The sequence below is a fragment of the Notamacropus eugenii genome, chromosome 5 (assembly GCF_028372415.1).
Source record: "Notamacropus eugenii isolate mMacEug1 chromosome 5, mMacEug1.pri_v2, whole genome shotgun sequence".
Classification (NCBI taxonomy): Eukaryota; Metazoa; Chordata; class Mammalia; order Diprotodontia; family Macropodidae; genus Notamacropus; species Notamacropus eugenii.
The window spans coordinates 187,772,325-187,799,692 of NC_092876.1; the positions used below are offsets into that span (position 1 = coordinate 187,772,325).

At 40.5% G+C, this 27,368-nt stretch overlaps 1 protein-coding gene across 1 annotated transcript; it reads left to right on the forward strand.

The window, feature by feature from the left end:
- The first annotated feature begins 492 nt into the window (after positions 1-492).
- Positions 493-21,639, forward strand: IL17D (interleukin 17D). Its single transcript, XM_072611709.1, has 3 exons — positions 493-785; positions 1,397-1,695; positions 20,264-21,639. The coding sequence occupies exons 1-3, from the start codon at positions 771-773 to the stop codon at positions 20,580-20,582; spliced, it is 633 nt and encodes a 210-aa protein (XP_072467810.1). The 5' UTR covers positions 493-770; the 3' UTR covers positions 20,583-21,639.
- Positions 21,640-27,368: the final 5,729 nt, after the last annotated feature.

Below are 27,368 nucleotides of genomic sequence, written 5' to 3' on the forward strand. Positions count from 1 at the left end.
AGCTGAACTGGAGTTTTCTGTCAAGTGCTTCAGGTTCCCAGATTGGTCACCCAGAGCAGGAATCTCTAGTTAAATTAGATCAGTTTAATATCACAAGCCTTTGTGAAGCCATTATGCACACCAGGCACTGTGGCAGGAACTGCGGGGAGGAGGAGAGGGAGGGATGATTTTTAAAAAATGAAATCGTCTGCCCTCCAGTAGGCAAGTATTGATGGTGGCGATGGGCAAGAATGTGGAAGCGCACCTTCCCCACTTCGGGGCCCACGCCCTCCCAGAGGACCCCTCTCTTGGGACTTCTCACTTCGGTGATTCCTGGGTAGGGTGCCCACACAACCATCACCCCTTCGTCCCTCCCCCATCCACAAATACAAACACCCCCATTACTCAGGACTCCAGGCTGGCAGGCTGCTCCGGCTGCCGTCCCCACGTCCCGCCCCGCGCGGGGAGGGGGCGTCGCGCGGGGTTAGTTAGGAGCCTCAACAAGCCAAAGTTAGTGACTGAAAAATTAAGTGGCGTGTGTGTGTGTGTGTGTGTCTGTGTGTGTGTGTGTCCAAAATGTTCCTGGCATCGGCGGCCAGAAGAGAAGCAGTGAGCGCTGGGGCACTCCTCCAACTTTTTCTCCAGTTTCTCCCCTGAGGGAGCGGAGTTCGGGGCACGGATCGTTCCTCGTCCGCCCAAGCCCTCACTCGTCTGCGCCCGCGTCCAGCGCCCGGCATCCCGCGCCCAGCATCCCGCACCCAGCATCCAGAGTCCAGCAGCATCCCCGCACCATGTCCCGAGGGAAGGTAAGCAGACTAGTGGGGTGGGGTGTGTCTGTGTGTGTGCATGTGTGCGTGTGTGCGTGTGTGTGTATGTCTGTGTGTGTGCGGGTGTGTGTGTGCGGGTGTGTCTGTGTGTGTGTGCGTGTGTGTGTGTGTGTGTGTGTGTGTGTGCGTGTGTGGAGGGCACCTTTTCCCTCTCCTCCTCCTCCTCCTCCTCCGACCCCAGCAAAGCTCGAGGCCGGCTGGGCAGCTTTGCCTCAGTCCCCTTCCCCACAGCCCAGAGAATTGTGGTGCACAAAGGGGGCGTGTGATGGGCAGGGGTGCGGGGAAGGTCTAAGCGGCTGTTTCCAGGAAACTGAGGCAAGGTCAGTGTCTCCGCTGCCTCGATGGGCGGCGGAGAGGCATGAGGAGGACGTGTCGGGAGCCGGCTGCCCCGCGCCCTGGGCTCCGTCCTCCCCTTCACACGCACCTTCCCGCTCCCCCTGCCCTCCGCACACTCCCACCCCAGACGATCTCGGGAGAACTGCAGGGGCCGGGCCGGGCCGGGCCGGGGCCGCAGGGCGGGCGGGCTGGCAGACTGGGGACGGAGACTGCCGAGCCCCTCACTGCGCTTCCCGGCTCCGGCCGAGCTGCAGGTCCAGCTGCCGGTGGCCGTGTTCGTGCTGTCCGTGCTGCTGAGCCTCCGCTCGGACGCTGCCCGCGTAAACAAGCGCCCGGCGCGGACTCGAACCTGCGCCGACCGTCCCGAGGAGCTTTTGGAGCAGCTGTACGGGCGGCTGGCCGCCGGCATGCTCAGCGCCTTCCACCACACCCTGCAGCTGGAACCACTGGACCAGGAGCGCAACGCGAGCTGCCCGGCAGGGGGCAGGCCCGTCCAGGACAAGAAGTACCGCCTGCCCATCAACCTGCACAGCGTCTCCCCCTGGGCATACAGGTGAGCGCCCGGGTCCGGGGCGAGGACCGGCACGGGGGCTGGGGACGTGGGAAGTGTGGGCAGCCTCTCACCTTGTCTTTTAAACTTCGGCCCCGAGGACTGATGCTCAGGTGAGGTAGAGAGAGAGGCTTCTCCGCTCCTTTGGTGGTGATGCCCAAGGGCTGGGGCAGAGCCGGAGCTGCGGGTGGTAGTGAATAATTCAGAGCCTAAGGAAAACCGGCCTGAAGAAGATGGAGAAGAATCTGCAGCTCCTCGTGTCTTATTTGTATTGTGTGTGTGGGAAATTTGGGAGGAGGATGACGTTTGTATTAGATACAGATGGATGGATGGATGTGTGTATATGTAAAACTGTAAGCACCCTGAGGACAAAGACCAAACCTTACGTTGCTTTCTGTAAAACTCAGAAATTTATTATTTCTTTGGTTTAATTTCCACCTTGACACCCTATGTCAAGGATTCTTAACCCGGTGTTCATGAACTCTGTGTGTGTGTGCGTGTGTGTACATATACTTGATAACTTTATTTCAATTTCATTGGTTTCTTTTTATGAATAAATTTTATGAATTTAAAACCTATATTCTGAGCACCCTAGGTCTAGGGGTGAAGAGGGGGTCTAGAAGCTTCACCAGCTTGTCAAAAGGATCTGCTGCTGCTGCTCCCTAGCGTGACATTGGTCTCTGCACATTTGGTGTTGAGTCATTTTTCAGTTGTGTCTGACTCTTTGTGACCCCATTTGGGGTTTTCTTGGCAAAGATTCTGGAGTGGTTTGCTATTTCCCTCTCCAACTCATCTAACAGAAGGATACTGAGGCAAACAGGGATAAGTGACTTGCCCAGGGTCACATAGCTAGTAAATGTCTAAGGCTGGATTTAAACTCAGGAAGATGAGTCTTTCTACGCCATCCACTTTACCACCTAGTAAGTCCTCCACAACTGGACAAACATTTATTAAATGTCTACTGTGTGTAGTGTTGGGCATCCCAAACTGAAAAAAAATCAGCACAATCCCTGATAAGGGCAAGGGAGAGAGCTAGACAAAATCCTCCAAGATATCTGAGAAAGAAGAGTTCACTGTTAGCTGAAGGAACCAGGGAAAAGAAGTGGCCCTTCAGTTGACCTCTGCAGAAAGAGAGGTTCAATAAACAGAAGTTTAGAATATGTCATGCATGAGAGCACATAGTCAGCAGGAGATCAGAGAGCACCTTTGTTTAGCATTTTGAGTGAATAATGAACAGTATGAAATAAATCTGGAAAAGTAGGTCAGAACCAGATTGCAGGCTTAAGATGGTGATAGTTTATCCTATTGGCAATAGAAAACCACTGCAAATTTTTGTAGTACAGTTAGATCTATGTATTAAGTTTGGAAGTATGGTATGCCAACTTTGGGCTGTGTAAAAAAAGAGAAGCAGTATCTCTGAGAGAATAAGGAGGTGTTAATCTCCATGGACTATCCTGGTTAGGCAATTTGTGGAATATACTATGTTCAGTTCTAGGAATACCATTTTAAAAAGCAGGGGTGAAAGGAACAAAATAAAATTTTGAGGTGTGGAAGGGGAAGAGGTCAGCAAGGTTAGGGGTCCAGGGTTCACCTAGAGAAGGGTTCTTAACCTAAGGCAAGTGATCTTGGGTTTTTAAAAATATTTTGGTAACTATATTTGAGTATAATTCATTTCCTTTGTAATCTTGTGTACTTTATTTTATATGTTTAAAAAACCACTATTCTAAGAAGGGAGTCCATAGGATTCACCAGACTGCTAAGGGGGTCCATACCACAAAAAAGGTTGAGAACTAGACTTGAAGGGCCCCTCTTACTGTTTAGCTGTTCCTGGTGACCTGGGAGACCAGGAACACTACTCTTGAAGGGCAGAATCCCCCTCCCTGTTCACCATACAATGATAGTGGTGGAGGAAGGAGTGAATGCTAGGAAAATAACACATTAAGCACCCATTTTCTCATATGTGAAGTGAACTCCTCACAAGAGAGGGGTGAGCTGTTCAGGGCTGCAAGAATCAGCAGCAAAAGCCATGTAGACATTCCTGCATAGTTTTAACAGAGCCCCCCAGTGATTTCACAGCTGCGCTGCCTGAACTCGGACCCCATCCCACTGATGGCACAGAATGTATACACTTCCCATAAAGATATAATGTGTTAGAGATTCCTTGAACTTTTGAACGTACTTAATCAACTGAGCAATATGAAGGAAAATGTGTGATGAACTGAATTTGAGACCTGAGACCGTTTCATCCTGTTCATTAGAAATGTCATAAGATTTTCAACACACTTTTTCAGGGTGGAGGGTAGGGGCTGTTTGTCCATTTCTGAATCTTCTGAATAGCTTACTGTGTAGGGAAGGGAGTATAGAGGCAGTGGTTTTATGAGAGAAACTGGAATTAGGCCTCCCCTGGCTCAGATCTGATCCAAATGAGGCAAAAAGAACTTTTTTAAAACAACGAGAGAGAAAACCTAAGAGAGAAAGAAGCAAGATTTCTAGAAATGTGGTTCAGGGCTCTGAATGGATTCAAAGAAAGGCTTTTGGCTAAAGTAAGATGTCTATTAATAAGTAAGAAAAACCCCTTTTACTTGCACCAGCAAAATAAAGAGAATCACTTGCAAAAATGCCAGCAAAGATAGTATGGTATTTTCTCCATTGGTACAATGAATTACTTGGGAATTCGTGGAAAGTTAATTTAGATGGTTGCCAGTGCTGCCATTATGCCTGTAGCAAAAAAGGGTCCTTCCCTCCAGAGCTCAGTGAAGGCTATTCTGGGATAAGTTTTCCCTGTCCCAGGACATTTGGATGAAAATAAAACTGACTCTGCCTCAGGGGTAGTATGACCCAGTGCACAAGCAATGATTTTCTTAAAGGAAAAATACCAAATATTAGATGATGTCTATATGTTGTTTTGTGCAATTTCCTGGCAGATAAAAATACCATCACATTTACTTTGTGGCCTGATGTCTGTTTCTGTTCAGTTTTAAAAATAAAAATACCTAAATAAAGCCAATTTGATTGCTTAGTAAGGGATTAAAGGAAATTGATATATTTAGAAAGTCTCCTATTCATTGCAAACACTCCAGCTTATTGCTTTTTGAATAGAGCCAGTCACGCAATTATGTTGAAACACTAAGAGAAAACACATTCCAGAAATCTAAATAATGTTCAGTAGCTCCTTTAATAACTTGCGGTACAAACCTAAAGAGAGTTTTTCTCCAGAATATGAATCATATTTAATCACTTATTTCTAGACTTTATTTGCTAGTCTCCTAGGGCACTTGTCCTACTTTTAACTCAGTTGGACAGGAAGAAGCCTCAGTATGGATGTAAACAGAGGAAAATCAGAGAAACAAATAGGGCTGATCCAGGAAGAGGCTGGGTGGGAGGAGGAAGTAAGGTTGAATAAGTGCTATGAAATATGCTGCTCAAGTTCTTATTATATCAGGCTGTTGGGTAGTTCTCAAGAGGTAGCAGTTTTCCCTCCAAGCTTCCCCAAAATATGTAGTTTCACTGAATCTTAGTATTTAAAAGAAACTTTAGAAATCATCTTGTCTACTTGTCTACATCTTGTCCTCAGTTTACAGATGAAGAAAATAAAGACCACGGAAACTTAAATGTCTTGTCCAAAGTCACAGAGCCAGCCTGTCGGTCACAGAGGTGGGCGTCCTAGTGCTCTGCCTCTCCCCAAAGCCAAGAGGCTTAGCATTCAGTAATCCACAGTTCCTACTATTCATGGTGTTTTGCACCAGGAGGAAGGGGAGAAAGGAGGGAAAGAAGGAAGGAATGAAAGAAGAAAGGAGAAAAGAAATAAGCATTTCTTAAGTGCCCTGTGTTAACTGCATCTCATTTGATCTTCATGGGGACCATCTCCATTCATCCTGACCTATATCTTGCCATTGTATCCAGAGGGCTCCAGAGATAGTGAGGCTGGTGACTTTGCACAGCCCTCCTCACTTAAATCCAATTCACTTGCAAGTTACGGCATCACCTTCCTGAAGTCATGGTCCTCTTTGAGAATGAAGGACAAGCAACAATTGGATCCTTACAATAGCCCGAGGAGATGGGTGCTATTATGATCCCCCTTTTCCAGATGAGGAAACTGAGGCAGGCAGAGGTTAAGTGACTCACCCAGTATACAGAGTCAGGAAGTATCTGAGGCTGAATTTGAGCTCAGGTCTTCCTAACTCCAGGCCCACTGCACCACCTAACTGCCTTATATCCTCCTGACTTCAGGCCCAGCACCACAGCCTTAGGGAACAAAGTTCTAAAGGAGGTCTTCCCCCACCCCCTTTTTTTTTTAATATCTAGATCTGTGATTTTATCAGTGTGGGGAGCTCCCAGGGTGGATATTCCTTCCACTGGTGCAGACTGGAAACTCATCGATGGTTAGTCTTAAAAAGTTGCCACAGGTGCTGAAAAGTGAAGTTACTTGACCACAGTCACACAGCTAATCTATTTCAGTGGCAAGATTGGAACCCAGGTTCTCCTGACCCCCAAATTTGCCCTTCATATACACACTATGCCACCCTGTCTCTCACTGCAGATATTATTATCCCCCTTTTACAGATGAGGAAATTGACTCTTGGAAAGGTTAAATGACTTGCCTATGGATGTTTAGTCACATACAACTCTTTTTGACCCCTTTTGTGGTTTTCTTAAGCAGAGTTACGTGACATAGAAGATAGAATGCTGGGCCTGCAGTCAGGAAGACTCATCTTCCTGAGTTCAAATCTGACTGTAGACATTTACTGGTCATATGACCTTGGGCAAGTCATTTAACTCTGTTTACCTCAGTTTCCTCATCTGTAAAATGAGTTGGAGAAGGAAAATGGCAAACCACTCTTTGCCAAGAAATCCTCAAGTTGGGTTACGGGGAGTCTGATGTGACTGAAAAACAATGAAGGATGGTGATCGCATAGCTAGTAAGTGTTTGAGGTAGAATTTGATCCCAACTCTTCCCCAAATGCAGATAGAAAACTCTTCTCTCCACTATAGTATAGTGAGCTCCTCATCACTGAAGATCTTCAGGTAGATTTCATGTTAGGAATATTTTTTAGAGGGCATTCAGGTTTAAGTTAAACTAAATGATCTCAAAGATCCTTTCCATCTCTAGAATCCTCTGACATTATGGTACATAAAGTAAAAACATGTTCCAGCTAGTCTGGGCTTCTGAATTTAGGGGACAAAAGTAATTTTTCCCTCAACACCTTCTAACTTCCAACAGGACATGAGTATTAGTCTGTGCTAATGTGTTACCAATGAGCCCACAAGACCTTTTCTGGCTACGTGTATCCTTAGGATGAAAAAAAGGAAAAGCAGAAATTGATGGTCTGGTTCTGAATTTGAACAGCAAATTGGTCCACCTGTGTTATGGGGAATGAAGGCTAGAGAGTTAATATAGCCAATAAATCTCCTTGCAGGTCACTGCACCTTAGCAGTCTTCATGAGTTTCTGTGGCTGACCACCAAGTGCTACCTTAGTCTATGGGGGGAGGTAAACTAGCTTCTTTCAGAAGTCTTGTGTTCTGAGGCCAAGCCCGTCTTTGGCTGAAGCACATCTTATCCCTGAAGCAGTGCAATGAAAAGAATGCTAAATTCGGAGTCACAGAACCTAAGATCCTGCCACTACCTTTGACTCCGGGGGGTGACCTTGAACATGTAAATCAATCTCTCTGGCTCTCAGAGTTCTCATCTATAAAATCAGGGGGTTGCATTCGATGACTTCTGAAATCCTTTCCAGCTCTACATTTATTATTCTATGAGTGATTTGTTATCTAAGCTGCTCAAATCCATTAAGTAATTGATCTTACAACATCAAAGTGTTGCTTTTTATTACCACTGTTGTGCAAAGCGAAAATAGAAGCAGTATAATGTAGCATTGTCATGGGACGAAGGCCTTTTGTCCTCAAATCAAAATCATTGGCTTTGGCTCAGTGTTCATTTTCTGTTAATTCTAAGCATTTGTGCAGGAGCTAGAGACTGAAGGTGATAAAGCTTTATCCCATCAACACTTTTTCAGTATTTTCACATCAAAAATGAGATGGTTCCAGGAGCGTATCCCTTAGGAAGCCAAGTTGGAGGTGGGGGCTGGAGTTTTCACCATTTACAGGCAGATAAGAGGCTGTGAAAAGGGCAAAGACAAATGACAGTTTAAATTGGTAATCCCCTGGCAGTGAATGAAGGGAATGAGTCAGGTTGATAGAGGAATGATGAGGCCAGAAACTCAACTGATCAACCTTGGATTGGATAGACTAAACCTTCATTACCCAAAGGGGAACAGATAATTGAGCCACTTGCCCTGGGGGACAGAATTCAGATGGATACATCAAATGAGCATACAGTTATCCCTTCCATGTCATGGAGGTTGGGGCTAGGTGCCTCCTCAATCTGAAAAATCCACATAAAATGTTTGACTCTTCTTTCTTTACAGAAAAGAGGTCTGAATTTTTCGTTTTTCTTTTATGGGGTATTTACAGTACCTTATTGTAAAATTTGGGTTAAGTGTTTGGCTCTGTGTCATCTGCTGGCCTTTACATCTTGTCTTCAGCTTCTGCAAAACTCTCCCCAAAATTTCCATTTAATTTCTTATGCTGATCCATGATAAAGCCAGACTGTGGTAGGTAGAGTTGTAATGTGAAAGGGATAACTGTAAATTTAAGCTGTTAGCATAGGTCTTGCTTCTACCTCAAAGGGACATTTTCCAGCTCCAATGAATGCAAGACAACTTTTCTAACTAAGAAAAAAAATCCAAAGATATTCATTCTTATTGACTTTAAAAAAAACTCCCAACCCTTCTAGAGTTCTGTTCCAAGTGTTTCTTCTGTGAGGTCTCTTGTAGCTCTAAGGGCTATGATTGAGTCTATAATCTTGAACTTGACCTTTCATGTGGACTTGACATGAAACAAATGGCTTTCTTTGGTGTGGGTTTACTGTTTACTCTGTCCAAAGAGTAACTTGACTGCCAAGGCATCAGTGACTCCAAGCCTATTTGGCTCCCCGCTCTTCTGCCTCTGCCTTGTTGCTAAGGGAGTAAAGGCTAAGTTGGCTGTAGGGTGTAAAGAGCAGTGAAATAGGATTCAAGATTCCTAAATTCTAGTCTCAGTTCCACCATTGACTAGTTGTTTGTTTTTTCATTTTTATTTTAGGTAAATTATTGAACCACTTCCAATCCCATTTTTTTAATCTGTAAGGGGTTTATACTACATAATCTCTAATATCCCTTCCAACTCTGAAATTTATTCATTTTAAGCCCCCGGGCTCTAAGCTCTGGGCTGTGCCAATCAAAACTCAATTCAGTTCAGTAAACCCGTGTTACATACCTACTACACACTGGATTTGGACTCAGAGAAACTTGGTTTAAATCCCTACCTCTGTCATGTACCACTTGTGTGACCTTGGATGATCATTACTCTTCTCTGAGCCTTGATTCAATAAAAATGAATGTTGCAATAACTGACCTTTAAGATTTCTTCCAGCTCTAAATCTATGATTTGATGACCAGAACCTATGAAATGAAAGGTCCTGTGTTAGGTGCTGGGTATACACAGTCCTTTCTCTCAAGGAGCTTATATTCTCCTGGGAGGCCCAATTGGTTCTAGAGCCAACTTATTTGTATCTTTTTCAGGGTTGACCTTGGAGCCTTGCTAGATATAGTCTTAGACTCTGGGTCAGCCTAAGGACTGACCCAACCTTCTTTCTTATGGAGGTGGAGAGAATAAGATGAAGTTCACTGGAACTAGAGCCACACACAAGAGTTTTGTATGAATGGGCCCCAAGAATAATTATGGGGCCTATATAAGCGTAAGTACCTTGGAGGAAAAATTTCCAGCTGGACCCCAGCATTTCCCAAAGGTCATAGTGTTCAAAGTCATTGGCCTCCTGGCATTTGCTTCAGTGTCAGACTTGCTACAAAACTAGGGAGGTTTTTCCACATCCTCTAAAAAGATATTCATGAAAAAGCCCAATGTCTGAAGTTTTCTCCTAGAGCCACAAAGATGTTGTTCTGAGTTCCTTGGCACTGTCCACCAAAGATCTTTGGCTCTCGGAGTACTTGATGAATAGGCTGAGGGTGGGCCGGCAGTCATTATTTTCAGTAGAGGGAAGCTAGCTGTAACTTCCCAATATCCCCACTCCCTTCCTTTGCAGGAAGGCTATGACATTTCTAGCCAAATGAGATATAATGATAGTTCATTTGCTAGGATATGGAAGTGGGTTTTTGGAGTAGGGAAATGATCCACGCTTCAGATGCAAAAGGTCTCAGATTAAAATCTTGATCAAACCTTCATATTCCTTTAAGTGTAATGTACTGGGCTGCATGCTATAATGGAGTCAGAGAACTCAAAACCTGCTTTTTACTTTGGGAAAGTCACTGTTCCTCCAAAGGACTTAGTTTTCTCATCTGTAAAATGAAGGGGTTGTACAAGAGGCCCCTTAAGGCCCTTTCCAGCTCCAAGTCTATGATTCTGTGATCCTGTGGGTGGCCGGTTTGGTATTTGGATGCTCATGGGTCAAACTCCAATTCATACTTAGGGACCAAAGGGTCACTTGGAAGAAAGAGATTAATAAGCTGAATGAATCAAACCAGCCCAGGACAAAGGGAGAGAAGGGGACACCTGTGAGAGTTAAGTTGTTTCTTTTGGGATTCCTTGCCAGGACTCTCTTCCTTCTCCATTCTAGTCGAGCAGGATTCCTTAGTCCTTCTGCTCTCCATATTACTTACACCTTTACGCTAGCATCTTCTTATAGACATAGCTGTATATTATTGTGCACACAGTTCTAATTATTCTCATAGGTGTGTGCATATGTGTATATATAATATGAAGAATACATGTAAAGGAAATAAATATAAATAACTAAATACAAGCTGGTGGGAAAGGGGGGGCACTAGCAGTTGGGGGGATCGGCAAAGGCTTCCTGTGAAATGTGATACATACTTAAGCTGTATAATGAAGAAAAAGAGGGATTCTTCAGAACAGATGCCAAGTGGACATTTAGTGCACAGTGTCCAGGAGGCAGTGAATTCTAGGCAGGAGAGGTTGCCCATTCAAAGGTATGGATTTGAGAGATGGAGTGTTGTGTGTGAGAAACAGAAAGAAGACCAGGCTGGATGGATAGTAGGGCTTAGAAGGGAGAGTAATGTATAATGATGCTGGAGAAAATTAGGGTCTATGTTGGAAAGGATTTTAAAAGCTAAACCAAGTTTATTTTTGATCTTAGAGACAATAGGAAACCAGTGACATTGATTCAATAAGGGAGTGACATGATCAAATTGACACTTCAGGAAGGACCTGGCAACCAAAGGCACCATCTGTTTAGAATATTAGCTTGTTTGTAAAATCCTACAGAAGAGGATGATGGAAGATTAGGAGCAGTATCACCTCATAAAGAAGAGAAAAGCAGAAGATGAAATCAGTTTGAATAAAGCTTGGTGAGAGAACCAACTAGCAAAATCATCCTCAAGGTATTTAAGGGTGAAATGGAAGAACAGAAACCAAATAAAGATGAAAAACATCTGTTGTGACTTTTAAAATAAACTTTTTTTTACTATCAGATAGTGTCAAGTCATCACATTTGCACTCTAACTAGCATCCCAGTGCCAGATGTGCTGGTAAAATCCATTGGAACAGCACTAAAGTGAAGAAGATGGGGAAAGTTGGATTAGATCAAGTGTACGTAGGGGAGATCTGTCCTGGAGGTGGCATAACTGTAAGGACATTGAGGGTTAAGTCACGAGGTATCTGAAAGAGGGGAAAATACCAAAGACATTGGGGGGGGGGGGAGGAATTCCTCAATTAATACCAAAAAAAGGGCAAACATAAGAATATCAACCACTATTGACCTATATGCTTATTTTCCTACTTATACAAAACTTTATGAGAATCATCTACACCAAGAGCATCCTTGGTGATCAATCAACAAGTATTTATTAAGTGCCCGCTATGTGCCAGTCCCTATACTAGGCGCAGGGAACACAACTACAAACAATGAAAAAATTCTTATTCATTACGTTCAAATAAAGAAGACAAGAAGCATGTGTGTGTGTCTGTGTGTGTGTATACAGTATGTATATATATATAATATATATATGCAATCTATGTAGATGTTGTGTATATGTGTATATATACAAGAAAATATATATTTATGCTATATATATACACATATTCTTGTATATAAATGTTGTATGCAAATATATGCAAGTAAGTATATATTTATCCTCTCTCTCTATATGCACACATAGGGAGAGTGAACCTAAATACAAAGCAAATAAATGTAAATACACATGAAGTAGCTAAACGCCAGGTAGTTTGGGAGGGAGGATACTAACCAGGTGTTAGAAGATCCAGGAAAAGCTTCCTGCTTTGTCATTTGAGCTGTGCCTTAGAGGAGGAGAGGCACTGTATGAGATAGAGGAAAAGTACATTTCAAGCAAGTTTTGCCAGTGTAAAAACATGTAGATGGGAGATAGTGTGTCATATGTGAGGAATGGAGAGAAGGCTAGTTTGGCTGAAACACATCATGCAAATGGAGAAATAATGTCCAGTAGAGATAAAAAGATAGGTTGAGGCCGGGTTATGAGAAGTTTCAAAAGATAAACAAAGGGCTTGTTTGATCTTAGGTAGTAGAAAGTCAGAGGAGCTGATTGTCTGAAAGGGTCACTTCATCAGATTTGCACTTAAGAAAAATTTCATAGGATGATCTGGAGTGGCGGGAAACTTGAGGCAGGGAGATAATAAGGAGGTTGTTAATAATAATGAAAGCAAGAGGTGATGAGAGCCTTAACGGAGGTGGCAGGTAGCTACATGAGTGGAGAAAAAGGGTCAGAAGACATGCAGTAGAGGCAGAAATGTCAAACTTTGTCAACTCAGTGGATATGTGAGGTGAGGGAGAGAGTAGAGGAAAATGGCAAGGTGATGGAGCTTGGAACCTAGAAGGATGATGGTACTTTTGCCCTGAATAAGGAAATGTGAAAGAAGGAAGGGTTTAAATGGAAAGCTGATAAATTCAGTTTGGGTGGGGACTGCTGAGTTTAAGATCCCTCTGAGATATGCAGTATGAAGTATCCAATAGGTAACTGGTGAGGCAGTACAGAAGCTTGGAGGAGAGACTGGGACTGGATACCTAGATCTGGGAGCCGTCCACCTAGGGGTGAAAGTTAAATCAAATACCTGCTTGCCTTTTTCAGTGATAATGCTCAGTAGATCATCTCTATTATTACCCAGTTGTCTAAAAGATGAAGACAGTACAAGATCTCTCTGTGTTTATTGTTTGTGAATTATAAAAAAAAGCTTTTCCTTTTGTAGATAAAAACACCATTTTAAAAGCTCTGTTTCAACTGGGTATTTCTCCAGTCACACAGCAGAATAATTCAAGATATAAACAGTGGCATCATTGTTCATTGAGACTTATCATAAGTATAAAAAAACATAAAAACATAAAACACGCTTGACAAAGGTGTTCACTGATCTCGTGGAGGAAATGCAGTGTAGACTTTTACTTGAAGAGGGATTCCTTATAGGTAGTAGGTCTTCAGGTGCTCCGATTTCTGGGTTGTATAAAGCTCTACCTTATTGCACTGGAATGTTGAGTCTCCTGGAAGAGATATGTAACCATTCAACAGAGTTTGCTATAATCATTCAAACAAAAAATCAAATGAACAAAGAATACCTGTCATCCAGATCATGTCATATAGTTAGATATGCAATCTGTAGAGCTTGTGCAGTAGCATATATTTTGAAGAGTCAGTAAAAATGGAAAAGTTGAGCTCAGAATGAAATAGGAAGAGGAAAGGGAGCTAAATTAACTAAAAGAAATGAAAAGGTTCTTCAAAGACTATGAACTTGATTGGTTTTTTTTCCAGTTTTTGACACTGAATTTCAGTATCATTGATTTCTTTTGTAATCCCATGTATTTTATTTTATGCATTTGAAAACATTAGGTCTTTAGGCTTCATGAGCCTGTCAAAGGGATCCATGATAGGGAAAAAAGGGTTGAGTCCCTGCTCTTCAGTGATGCTTCTATTTTGATATCAGATTACGAGCCAATTACATTGGGAAGATTCTTGTTGCTCTAGGGAATGCACCTCATAGTCTCCTGGAATTTTATCCCTCTCTTTTTTAAAATTGCTTCTTATGAAGTTCAGAATTCCTGAACTTGTATTTTTTTTCTCCCCAGACTTGGCTGTCACTCATTCTATTCAGAGCTCAGTTTCCATCCCCTCTAATCATCCCCGGAGGATGTACCCTTTGTTCTAGGATTAAGCAGTGCCAGCTGTCACTCACACATGCCAAACTTCATTCATGATCAGTGAGAAGGTTGTCTGAAGTTCTCAGAGGAAAAACTTGATTTATTTCAAGTATGTTCTCATGCCAAGCACCTACTAAATTATGCTGAAAGACAGAGGCATTATTTTCCTGGAATTTCCCTGACACCTGCAAAAAAAAAAATCTTATCTGAGCTCTCCTTGTCCAGACCTACATTTCTTTGTCTTTTGAGGTAAAGGTGAGCCCATTCTGAACCTTGATGACAACTAAACCACTTTCTGTCTTTTGAAAGAAAACCAGAAAAGAGACCACGTGTGTTTTGAAAATGACACATTTCTCTAAAATATTAAGAGACGGGGTTAAGATATTTCATTATGATATTGTTAAAAGATAAAAGACTCTTGCAGGCAGTAGTTTTATGGCTGCTCCTGAGACATCAAAACCTCTTCAGAGTAACCTCAGTGGATAACGATGAGCTTTCTTGACATCTGTTTTCTCTTCGTAGCCAAGAATTTTTCCTCCCATTTCTTGTAGTTAGGGCTAAGAAGAGCCTTCTGCCCCAGTGAAAATGTTTCTGCCTCCCAGCAAGGGAATAAAGGAGGAGAGTAGACACGAGAAGGAAGAAGTGAAAAGGAGGAAGAGATAAAATAAAAGGGGAGAACATAGAAGGGGAATGGAGAAGACAAGACAGGACAAACAAGACAACTTAAAATCAGATTTGTACTGATGTGCAACCCTTTCTCTCTCTCCGTTGCATATACCTTGCCTGGTATACAAATGAAGTGTGGCCTTAGAAAAAGAAACCATTTTTCTTTCTTAAAAGTTTTAAATTTTTTTTTCCAATTGACAAGCATTTTAAAAATTAATCTATCCCTCTCCTTACCTCCTTTCCCTCTTAACACAATGAACAAATAAGGGAAAAAAAACCAACTCTGAAAAATAAAGCCCTCAACACATAGCTTCATAGTTTGGCAAAAACAAATTCTTACCTTAGGTACAGCTGAAAATCTGGGTCTTCTGCATTTCATCACCTCTCTGTCAGGAGACGCATGGTGTATTTCATCTTCCTTCTTTTGGACTTTTGGCTTATCGTTGCTTTGCTCAGAGTTCTAAAGTCTTTTAAAGCTGATTTTCTTTACAATGTTATTAATGTGTAAAGAGTTTTATTTCCAAACATTTCATTATGTATCAGTTCATATAGGATTTCAATTTCATCATTTCTAATAGCAATATTCCATTGTATTCACATACCATAGCTTGCTTAGCCATTCCCCATTGTGAAGCTATGTCCTTAGTTTCCAGTTTTTGGCTACCATGAAAAGAGTGTGTGTTTGTGTGTGTATGTGTGTATTATAAATATATATATCATAAATATATTATAAATATATATAAGTATAAATATGTATTATAAATATATATGCATGCATGTGTGTTATATATACATATGCACCTGCATTATATACACATTTATGTACGTATTATGTATATGAACATACTTTTGTACATATAGATCCTTTTCTCTTTCTTGGTTTCTTTAGGATATAAGTCTAGTAGTGGTAAAGCTGTGTCAAAGGTTCATCTGGTAACTTTCTGGACATAGTTCCAAATTGCATTCCAGAATGGCTAGAACAATTCACAATTCTCCCAACAATGTACTAATGTAGTTATTTTCTTACATCCTTTTCAACATTTGTCACCTTTGCCAGTCTGATAGGTATGAGGTAGGGCCTTAAAGTTACTTTAATTTGCATTTCTCTAATTATTTTTTATTTAGAGCATTTTTGTATAATTGTTCATTGCTGTCTTCTTTTGAAAATTCCATATTCATGTCCTTCAACCATTTATCTATTGGAGAATGGAGTAATAATATAAATTTGAATCAGTTCCTTATATAACTTGTATATTAGACCTTTGTCAGAGAAAATTGCTGCAAAGACTTTTCCCATTACCTATTTCCCTTAGAATTTTTATATTAGATTTGCTTGTCCAAAGACCTAACTTTATGTAATGAATATTGTCCATTTTTTCTTATGTGATCTTCTCTACTGTGTAGTCATGAATTCTGCAGCTATCTAAAGATCTAAAAGGTACTTTCTTCCTTGCTCCTTTAATTTATGATGTGACTTTTTATAACTACGTAATATATCCGTTTGGAGCTTATCTTAATATATGTTGCAAGGTGCTGGTCTAAACCTAATTTCTGTCAGTTTGATGTAGTTTTTTCAGCAGTTTTTGTTAAGTACTATGCTGCTACTTTTGCTTCTGTATATTGTGTACCACTGATCAGTCCCTCTTTTTTAACCAGTATCAAACTGTAAAACATTTAATGTTAATATATGAAGATTAAAACGGAAAGAACATATAAAGTCGAATAGCTCACAATGATACTCAATAATCCAGTGTTTGATAAAGTAGAAAATATAAATTACCTAGGAAAAAACTCCTTACCTGATAAAAACTACTGAAAAAATTGGAAAGCAATCTGGCAGAAGTTAGACATTGACCAACACTTTATAACCCATTTTATAATATATTCTCAATGGATATGGATCCTTAATATTTAAGATCCCACTATAAAACAGAAGAGTAGCAGATTATACACCTCTGATATCTATAGATAGGATGTGTATTCTTAACTAAGCAAGAGACAGAGGAAATTACAAAAGATAAAGTAGATAACTTTGATTACATTAAACAAAAACTTCTTCACAGGCAAAATTAGTGTACCTAAGAAGGGAAAGGTTCTAATGGGGAAATAAAAACTTTTGTATCAAATTTCTCTGACAAAGCCTTAATAAACGATATATAAGCAATGAATAAACACATACATTAGCTATTCCCTAATAGATGAGTGGTTAAAGGATAGGTGTGTCCGTCCTTCCTTGCCAAAGAAGACCATGCCATCAGAAATGATGACATGACTTGAACTTGACTTTGTTTTGAGTGAGGGAGGGCTGTGCAGGTCACCAGCCTCACTTCTCCTCCAGAGCCATCTGAATCCAGTGACCAGATATTCATCAGGATGACTGGAGATGACTCAGGATGAAGCAATTGAGGTTAAGTGACTTGCCCAAGGTCATACAGCTAGTGAGTATCAAGTGTCTGGGGTGAGATTTGAACTCAGATCCTCCTGACTCCTGCACTGGTGCTTTATCCATTGCACTACCTCGCTGCCCTTTAAAAAGGATATGAGCAGTTCTCAAAAGAAAAATTGCAAAGTATGGGAAAAATGCCCCAAATTACTAATAATAAGAGAAAATAAAATCAAAACAACCCTGAGATGTCACCTCATACCCTGCAAGTTGCCAAAGATAGCAAAAATGGGTAACAGTTAGTGTTGGAAGAGTTGTGGAATAATAGGTACACTAATTAACTGTTGATGGAACTGTGAAATGGTATGAGCATTTTGGAAAGGAATTTGGGATTATGTAAATAAAGGGACTAAAATGTCTATACTCTGACCCAGAGATTTTATTACTGGGTTTTTACCTCAAGAAAGTCATTGATTAGAAGAAAAGTCCTCATATACACCAAAATACATACAATAGCACTTTTTGTGATAGCAAAAAATGGAAAACAAAGTAGATACCCATCAACTAAGAGACGGATAAATAAATTGTGGTATGAGAGTAATGGAACATTACTGTGCTTTAAGAAATTATGTATGTGATGAACACAGAGAAGCATGGAAAGAGCTCCATGAACTGATACAGAATGAAGTAAGCAGGACCAAGAAAACTAAACATGCATGCGTACATACATACATACATATATAATGCCTATAACAATATGAATGGAAACAATGACACCAAAAAGTGAATGTAACAAAATTATGAAGATCAAACAGGATTCCACTGAAAAGACATCAAATGACATTTCCATCCCACCCCTTCATAAAGGTAGGAGACCCCCCCCCATGGTTACACCTTGCACATATTTTCACATTTTCAGTGTATCAATCAGTTGTCTTGATTTTTTTCTTTTTTTAAAAATATTATTTTTGTTATATAGGATGGTTCTGTGGGGGAGTGGGAGAGGATGAGCTACTGGGGGTAACCATGATGATATTAATTAATAGAAACCACTAATAAAAACTTATTTTAAAAAACACAAGTGGCTCAATGTTCTAACCTTAGGTTTCTTAACTTTTTTTGTGTCTTGAACCCCTTTGGAAGTATGATAAAGCCTAAGAGAGTGGGTTGGATTACATTTGGGAAATTGCAGAACTTCTCCAATGACCAAAATTTGTCTTTGTAATATCAACATTCTGTTAGGACTTTTGAATGGTAGGGAGACTTGGAACAAATGTCTCTATAAAATTTTATACGAACCTCACACAGAAGGCAATGGAGGTGTGAGTATGCTGAAACAAAAGTAATGAGGAACTTCAGTGGAGAGGAAGACAAGATGGCAGCAAGGAATTGTAGTGATGGGAAGGAAAGATGGCATGGTCATGTGACCAGGGTGAGCCATGAAAGGTAGATAGCCAGTGCTCCACTTTGGTACCCTCACCAAAAGGGAGAGGAAGAGGAGGGAGAAGGGAATAAACATTTATATAGCACCTACTTTGTGCCAGGCAGTATAGTAAATACTTTTACAAATATTGTTTAATTTGAATCTTACAACAACCCTGCAAGGGAGGCACTACTCATTTCCAAAAGTGAGGAAATCCCCCTCCCTTGGTATGCTGGGTGGACCCCTTTAGTGAACGTGTGGAAGGATACAGGCAAGGCATATCTCACACAAGGATGGATTGCAGTCTTCATTAGAGAAAACTTTCAAATCATTGCAATCACATATCCATTTGATAATTTGAGGATCATTAGATTTAAAGGTGAGAGAGATTTCAGAGGCCTTTTAGAATTGCAAACCTTAAACAATGGAAATAGAGTTGGGAGGGAGGAGAGGGGCTTGGTACTGCCCTGACCTACCTGAAAGTAGAGAGGAAAATGGGAAAGAACTCTTCTCACATGAAAGATGTCAAAGAGGCACCTGCCACATGGAAAAGTCTACATCTTGAGCTCAGAAGTATCTTTAGTTGCCTTCTGGTTTGTTGTGGAAGAGTGGATTGAGGCATGAAGTCTGAGGTTCAGGGTGTGATTCCCTATTTCCTCCCATGAAATAAATCATCCACTCAGACAGAATATTAGACTTTCTCTTCTTTGAGTGTTTTTCAGATGCTGATATTTGATTCTTTGTCTTGACCAGAAAAGGGAAGAACAAGAGGATGCTGGAAGTGCAGCATTAAGTTTAAAAGGCAATATTCTTTTTTTTTTAAAGTAGTCCAGGTTTATCCTGTGTCCCCTAGATGCAAACCTTATTCCTTCAAAGAGAAGGGACTTCCAACATTGGCAGTCTGACAAAGGGGCTGTCCACTTGGACTGGTCTCAGTGAAGATGTTCCAGCTGTTTCCCTCTATGTGAGTCACCAGCCAGGTGGTTCATGTCACTGAACACTATGAGTCTTAGTCAAACCTTTCTCCAGCATTATCAACATCCCGCTGGCTAACCTGGATTCTGCATTCTGCTTCTGGCTAACCTGGATTCCACATTGCATTCTGTCTAACTCAGATTCAGTATGAACATTTGGCAATTGCCCCTGGACTCAACAATCTGTGTCTGTCAAGTAATTTCTTCTCCCAAACTTGTACCCTTATACTTAGAGCATTCATACTATTTCTTACCACCTATGTTGACAAATTCTTAATATTTTGTGCATTTCTGCTAAAATTAAAAGGAGGAGGTGCAGTGTGGGTTTACAGGAGGGGCACAAGAGATAGACTCTGTGCTATCTATTGCAAACACTAGAAGCCCTTTTGTCCCTTGAGATGGCTGTATTTACAGCTTTTTTGCCCTGTATGTGGACTGATTAGCAAACCATAAAAGATTTAAAAACTAGCATACAGGAAAATAGTTCTAGAAGCCTAAGAGTTCAGGTGAACAATAAGTACAATTTCCAACTTCTTCTGCCTTTTAAAATTTAGTGAAAGGCAGGTGATTTATCATATTTAGCATGATTTGAAGACTTAGGTTGGAGTCTGTGTGAATGCTAACTAAAGCCATACTCTAAAATAATTGTCAGGCCTTTTAAAGTTACTGATCTATTTAACAAACGGTCTCAGAGCTAGTCCTTTTTACTTAATGAATAAGTAGCATGACAGATTCATCTGCAGCTACTTCTTCTGGTCATAAATAGATAAACTAAATAGATTACCAGTGCTAACAGTCATGTATCATTAGGTAATATCCTCCAGGTGGTCAAAGATCACTCAGTCAATGTTGCTTAATTTGTTTTGTTTTTTCTTTTCACATGCAGGATCTCCTATGATCCCACAAGGTATCCAAAATACATGCCTGAAGCATATTGTCTGTGCAAGGGCTGTCTGACAGGACTATATGGAGAGGAAAACTTTAATTTCCGCAGTACCCCTGTATATATGCCCACAGTTATTCTGCGCCGCACCTCAGCCTGTGCCGGGGGGCGCTATGTTTACACAGAAGACTATGTGACCATTCCAGTTGGGTGCACTTGTGTTCCAGAACCAGAGAAGGAGTCAGAGAGCCTTAACTCCAGCATTGACAAGCAGGGAATGAAGCTATTGATGAACCCGAACGACAAACCCACAACAAACTGAACTTGAGGAGAACTCACCAGCTTCTCTCTTGACTTTTTTGTCCCTGCACAGAATCAGGAAATTAGAAGCAAATGAAAATCCTCTTCCTTCTAAAAGGCTTCCATTGCATGGTAAAACTGGAAGGATTTCATCAGGCCATGAAGAGATGACGTTGAGCCATGAAACCACAAACTCAACTGGAAAGGGTCTTTTTTTTTTTAAATATAGACTAGTCTACAGTTAATCTCAGTGTTGCAACTATTCTCTTTTCTGGACAAAAGTTAGTGCTGGTTTTGTACCTTGGTTTGAACTGCATTAGATATTGGGATGAACCTTTGAGTCATATTCATCTACTATTTTCAGCTGCACAGTTTGGTATAGAACTGTGTAATGGCCGTGCCCTGAGGAGTTAATGTTTCACAATGCCTGGGGCCAAGAGAACACTGCTCTTGGAAAGAAATTCTGTGGACTACATTTCCCAGAAGGTTGTCCCATCTGACCGCCAAGTATGGTGACAGACAACACCAGTCAAAGGGCTCTCTTTATTGGAACATTCTTTTCATAGTGGGAGGTCTAAAAAAACCAAACTGCCAGAAATGATTGAAATGGGAAAAAGGTGAGATGTTAAGCTTCAGAGAAAGGAGAGTGAAGAGACCACTGGAGCCCAGCAAGTTCAGGTTGATGATTCCTCTGAGGAGTGAGCAGAAACACAGATTTGGAGACAGACTAGCCACTAGCACGAAGGCTGCAGCGCAGGGAAGGGGCAGGGATGGAAAAGGCCACTGGAGCCAGGCTGAAGCCCTTCAGGCCTCCTCAGGAAGTAAGCTTGTCTTCTTCCTGGCCACAGAGGCCATAAGGAAAGGAGACAGTGACCCACTGAGAGTTTCCTCCCCCTGAGGGTCAGTTTCCCCAGTAGGTACTTCATAAGCTTTTTCCAGGTTTCTATCCTATCCTCTCATCTTGAAAGATGTATAAGAATGCATTCTGTGTATAGGTAGAGAACAAAAAATTTTATTTTATTCCCTTCCTTGGTAATTTACATTGTTTCATGTTCTCATTAAATGCTTTTGCCATTGGATTTATGTGTGTTTTGTATGGTCTGGCAATAGAAACAAATATTTTGGATATGTGCTCTGACCATGAATCGCAAAATATTAACAGTTGCATCTTTTATGAAAAATGAACTACCTAAAACAGCTATCCCAAACCAGAAGGATGGTCAGGGGCACCACAACTGCATCTTGGTTTGACATTGGAAAATTTGTTAGTCTCAGAATTGCACTTTACAGTGAATCCTGAAGAGAGGAACAGTCAAGCTAATGATAAAGGTGGACGTTCCCATTGTGGGGGGGACTTATTACTCAAGTCAGCGCTTATCAGCCAAATAGTGATACAGAAGATTATTCAATCCTTCATTGTGGTTCAATACAATTATCAAAGTGGGTAGGGTAGTTTACCCTTTAATATGTTCTACAATCGTAGCATGAAGGACAGTTTCCTTACCTCTTCATTGCTTTAGTTATTGCAACAAAAATTAGCCCTATTCGATGGGGTATTTGGTATGCCAGACATAGATATGTTTTTTGCACACACCAATAATTTTTAACTACTTATGGTGATGAGGAACAGCTTTCTCAGAATGACAGGATCTCAGGAACTGGAATTAAAGTCATAGAAATATAACTAACTGAGAATAAACATAGGAACAGGAAACTGAGGCATCAGAATAATTGAAATGTACAAGTTCATTCAACAAACAATTGCTATGTCTACATAGCAATACAGTTATCCCTTCCGTATCATCAGGGTCAGGGGCGCAGCACCCTGAGATCTGGAAATTTTTTGGCCCTCTTTTTGTACCAAAGAAATCTAAATTGTTATGGCATCAAAAGACAAAATATGTTGATATTATGTAATGCTATACATACATTTTATCTATTTCTGAGTTTCTAAACTTAGTTTCTGTGTTGTCTGGTGGTCTTTGTGTGTAGTCTGTGGCTTCCTCAAAACTCCCCAAATTCCCATTTCTTATACTGAACTGGGATATACTGAAACCATGATGGGGAAAGTTATGATGTGGAAGGGATAACTGTACACTGTTAGGCACAGGAGAGATGCAAGGATAAAGAAAATATAATGTTTTCTTTTTTATTAATTTGTTTTCAGTTTTCTACAATCACTTCCATAAACCTTAGATTTTCTCCCCCTTCTTTCTCCTTCTCCCCTTCCTCCCCAGACTGCATGGAATCTTATATGGGTTCTACACATACATTCTTACAAAATACATTTTCACCTTAGTCATGTTGCATGGAAGAATTAAAATGGATGGGAGAAACCATGAGAAAAACCAAAACAAAACACAACACAAGAGAAAACAGTCTGCTTCATTCTGCTTTCCAATTCCATAGTTCTTTCTCTGGATGTGGATGGCATTTTGCCTCAAGAGTCCATTGGGAATAAATCTGTTTTCTTTAAGGATTATCTTCAAGGAGGCAATGGTCCCAAAAACTCCTTCTAGACAATGTCTTAGTTTCAACCTTCCCAATCCAACATTCCACCAGAATTCCTGGCAAATCACAAAATAGTCTGGAATCTTGGGTTTGTCTGCCTCAGTTCATTTTCTAGTGAAGATGTTCACAAGTAGTTAAAAGATGAACTTAGCTCAAACTAGAATTTGGATGAAAAGCCCCAGAACAAAGAAAGTTAGCTGTATGCATATATGTATAAAATAAAATTGGGTTTATACATGTATGTGATTCAGGCAACCCCTATGCATCTAGAAACCAAATCTTTGTATGTAATAAATGTCTAGCCGCCAGGTAGAGCTTGTGAGCACATTCAGGCAGCACTGCCATGTTGCTATGGTAGCACTGTTATGATAATCACCATTCCTGCCATCAAAGTCAGCCAGCTAAGCTGACACAGAGGTAGCATCTTTACTTAGATCCTCTCCGCTAGGAAATACCTATTCGAATTGTGTGCAGGACAGCCTGCCACCCAAATCTTTCACATTTAGTCACAACAACTGTTCCTAATAAAGCGAGCAGTTTTCTGAGCTCACGATCCTCTAGGATTATCTTTATGTTGGTCTTGGATACTTTTGGTTAGCTTCCAGAACATAACCTTCTCTCTCCCCGCCTTTGTGTGTTCAGGCTTATATGACTACTCCCCAGCATAGCTTTGCTGACTCAAGTATCATTTGTCTCTTGAAAGAGGAAGTTTTCCCCTCTCCTTATTCCTATACGCACTTAAAAGACTTGTTGATCTACCAAACAACCTGGTTTTTGGTTGACAAATTATCTTTATCAAAAGTTAAAACTGAAAATAAGCTTTTAGGGAAACAATAAAGCTTTCAAAACCCATTTTTTAAAAACAGCTTGGGAGGGAAAATGAAGACAGTACAAGAAGGAAGTGACTAGCAAATTGGGAAATTTGAATTCTCCTTTGGGAGAGAAAGGGGTGAGAAGTTGTCATCCAGGTTCACGCTGAGTCAGTTATTCAGGTTTAGTTAAGTCTCTAATTCATGCTTAAGATACCTCAGTTTTCTTTTGTCAGGCACATTATTCTGCCCACTTGCATGCTGCCTCATCACCAATAGTTCTGATGACTCTCCAGAAGCAGTTAATGTAACTCCTAATTCACATTTGTGAAGATTTTCTCACATCCTCCTTTCCGAGAATCCATTTCACCTCAAGGTCATTGGCAAGGATCTAGAAACTTGTGGAATGCTTAGTATACTGCACAGCAGCAGGTAGTTTACTGTCCCCCAAAGGCTAATGTACAATGCCCCTGTTTTGTCAAGGTACTTACAGAAGCATTATAATACTGGGTGTTGACTACAAAACTAGAAGGTAGACTCTCTCTCTAGGTTATTGTAAGCAACCATACGAAGAAAGATTAGGTAAATGGAATATGAGGGACTTTACCAATTCACATTGAAAAAACAAGCCCAGCATTAGCTTAATTTTGAGAGACTGAGAAATTAGTAGAAAGTGGGGGGGAGAAAGAAGCCAAATGAGGATTTCCCTCGGATGAAGTGGGCAATGAAGCCTCAGGGTACATTTTTAGCTTGAGAATCATCTGATGTACATCATAATACATAAAGGTTAGAAATTTTATTTAATCAGTGCTTTAATACTAATGAAGGATGTGTTGGCTGTAGTAATATTCATTTATCTCTGGATTTATCTTGCCTGATTTTTTCATTGGAGAGAGAAAGGAACAACTTTGTAGTAAAGGTCTTGACTTCCTTTTTGTTGTGAAATGATTTAACCTTAGTCCCCAAGATACATGTATACTAAGGCATAATTGCCTGGCAGACCCGACGTCTTCTCCATTCCAGTTGTTTTTATGTTGTGGTGCGGTTGGAGTTAAGTTTCCTCCCTCCCTATCCCTCATTCCTTATTAGGCAATTCAGAGAACACCCTCACTTTAGTGGACCAGGCCACCTCATTGCTTTGCCTCCCTGGTGACACGGAAATCCCCCGTTAGTGCCATGCCAGCTTCTTGTCTGAAAGCTCTAGATAAGTCTGAGTCCTGAGTGGCACAAGGCCTTAGATTGGACTGCATGTGTCTGTGGAACTAGAGACAATGGGGCCAACAGCCATGCTGTTCTCCATAATTATCATTCCTGGATGACAGTTCATACCCTTTGGAAACAACTCCCTCTCCTTTAGAGCTGCATTTGTCATGCTGTACAGCCTATAAAGTAATCTGAATTAGACAAGAAGGGATATTTAATCTATCCTTGGACAGCTCAGAAGCAAATTTATATTTTATCCTTATAGTCACATGTACATATACACATATGTAAATTTAAATGTTCTTACATTCCAACAATGTTGGTTTGGAATCTCATCTTTTATGATACTTCTACAGCTACAACAAAGAAGACTGCTTTAAAGTTTTCTGTGAGCTCCTTCAGTGGGAATTTTAAATTATAGAATGGTAGAGCTAAAAAAAATGCCTTATAAATTATATGATTCACCTATCTTGTTTTTACAGATAAGGAGATTAAAGCCCATAGAGACCGAATGTCTTGTGCACAGAATAAGAGTGGACGGTCAGTTTTTATCAGGACTAAGACAGTTAAATTTATTCAGGTAACCTCTAAAAAGGCAGCTAACCTCTGTGCTTTCAAATGTCTCTTCAGACTTTTAAAGATGACAGTTAACTCTCCACAGACTTTTTGCCACTGGTACTTAACTGTTGGTCTTTCGAAAACTTTCTGTCCTGAGTATCTTTAGATAAGATGTTAGCCTTCTTTCAGGGACTCTCATAGACGCCTTCAATGATTTTCTGTGTCAAGATTTTCTGTGTTTTCTTGAGGGCACATTAACAACAGGCAAAGTCTTACTGGCTGTTTAAGCTGGAATTATTTTTGCATTATGAAAAGGGTGATACATCTGTGGCAGAAATAATTGCTTCTTTTAAGGATCAAACTTAGAGAATGTTCTTTGGAAAATAGTGTCTTAATGATGGCAATATATAGATCAGAAGAGAGCCAGGTGATACCGTACTGTATTGTAGGAGCAAATTTTTGTTCTCTTAAAAATTCTAAGTATTAAAGGCATTCAAAGTAACCAAGTTTGGTATTTGAAATATCTGGATAATAACTAATCCAAATATTTCAAATATTTATATATTGAAGGTTTTCAAAATTCTTTACATAAATTATCTTGTTCAATCCTCAAAACAGCTCTGGTAAGTAACCAGACGTGAGGTATTATTGTCCTCATTTTATAGATTTGAAATTGAGGTTCACACAACTATGGTCAAAAATAGGATTAAAACCCAAGCTTCTCTTCACTAATAGAACTGTTGGCAAGTTACAAAAATATTTGAATGAGTTCATCTGCCTCTGTCCACCTTGTAGTAAAGATGTCTTAAGCAGTGAATCAAAAAAGATAAGGAAGGAATTTTGGTCAGTCTACAAATTGATCAAAAGTGGTGTCCCAATTTAAAGAAAGTTAACTGTATCCATGTATGTATAAAATAACAATGAGTTTATATAATTCAAATAGTCTCTATGCTTCTGGTAGAATGTTGAGTTGGGCAGGTTGATTGTTGAGTGTTGGCTAAAATGAGTATTTGGGTTATTTACTCTTTGAGGCAGAGGCAGCTGTTGCAGTGGAAAGAGCACTGGGCCTGGAGTGAGGAAGACTTGTGTTCAAATCCAGCCTCAGATATTTACTAGCTGGGTTATCCTGGGCAAGTCACTTAACCTGTGTCTCAATTTCATCAACTGTAAAGTAGGGATAATAATAGCACGTACTTCCCAGAGTTGTTGTGAGGATTAAGTGAGATAATATTTGTAAAAGTGCTTAGCACAATGCATGACACATAGTAGTTGCTATATAAATGCTTATTCTCTTCCCCTCCCTATGATGAAGTAGATAGAGCATTGAACTTGGAACAGGGAAGATCTAGGTCTGCATCATCTCCGACACTTACTAGCTGTGTGACTTAAACCCTCTCAGCCTTAGCTTCCTTATCTGTAAAATGGACAAAATGATAGCATTTTCCTCACAGGGTTATTATGAGTATCAAATGAGAAAACATGCCAAACACTATGCAAACCTCCACACCATATGTCAATAGTTATTATTCACCAACTCTTTTCACTAAAACAATTTGGGCAATTTTTTGCTCATATTTATTAAAACCTACTATATTTAAGGTCCTGTGTTAGGTTATTTAAGTGATAAATGACATAGTGACTTACCTCAAAGGAGCTTGAAATGTCTACTACATGAGAACAAAACACACACAGAAAAGTATTAATCAGGGTAAAATGTGCTAAGGACA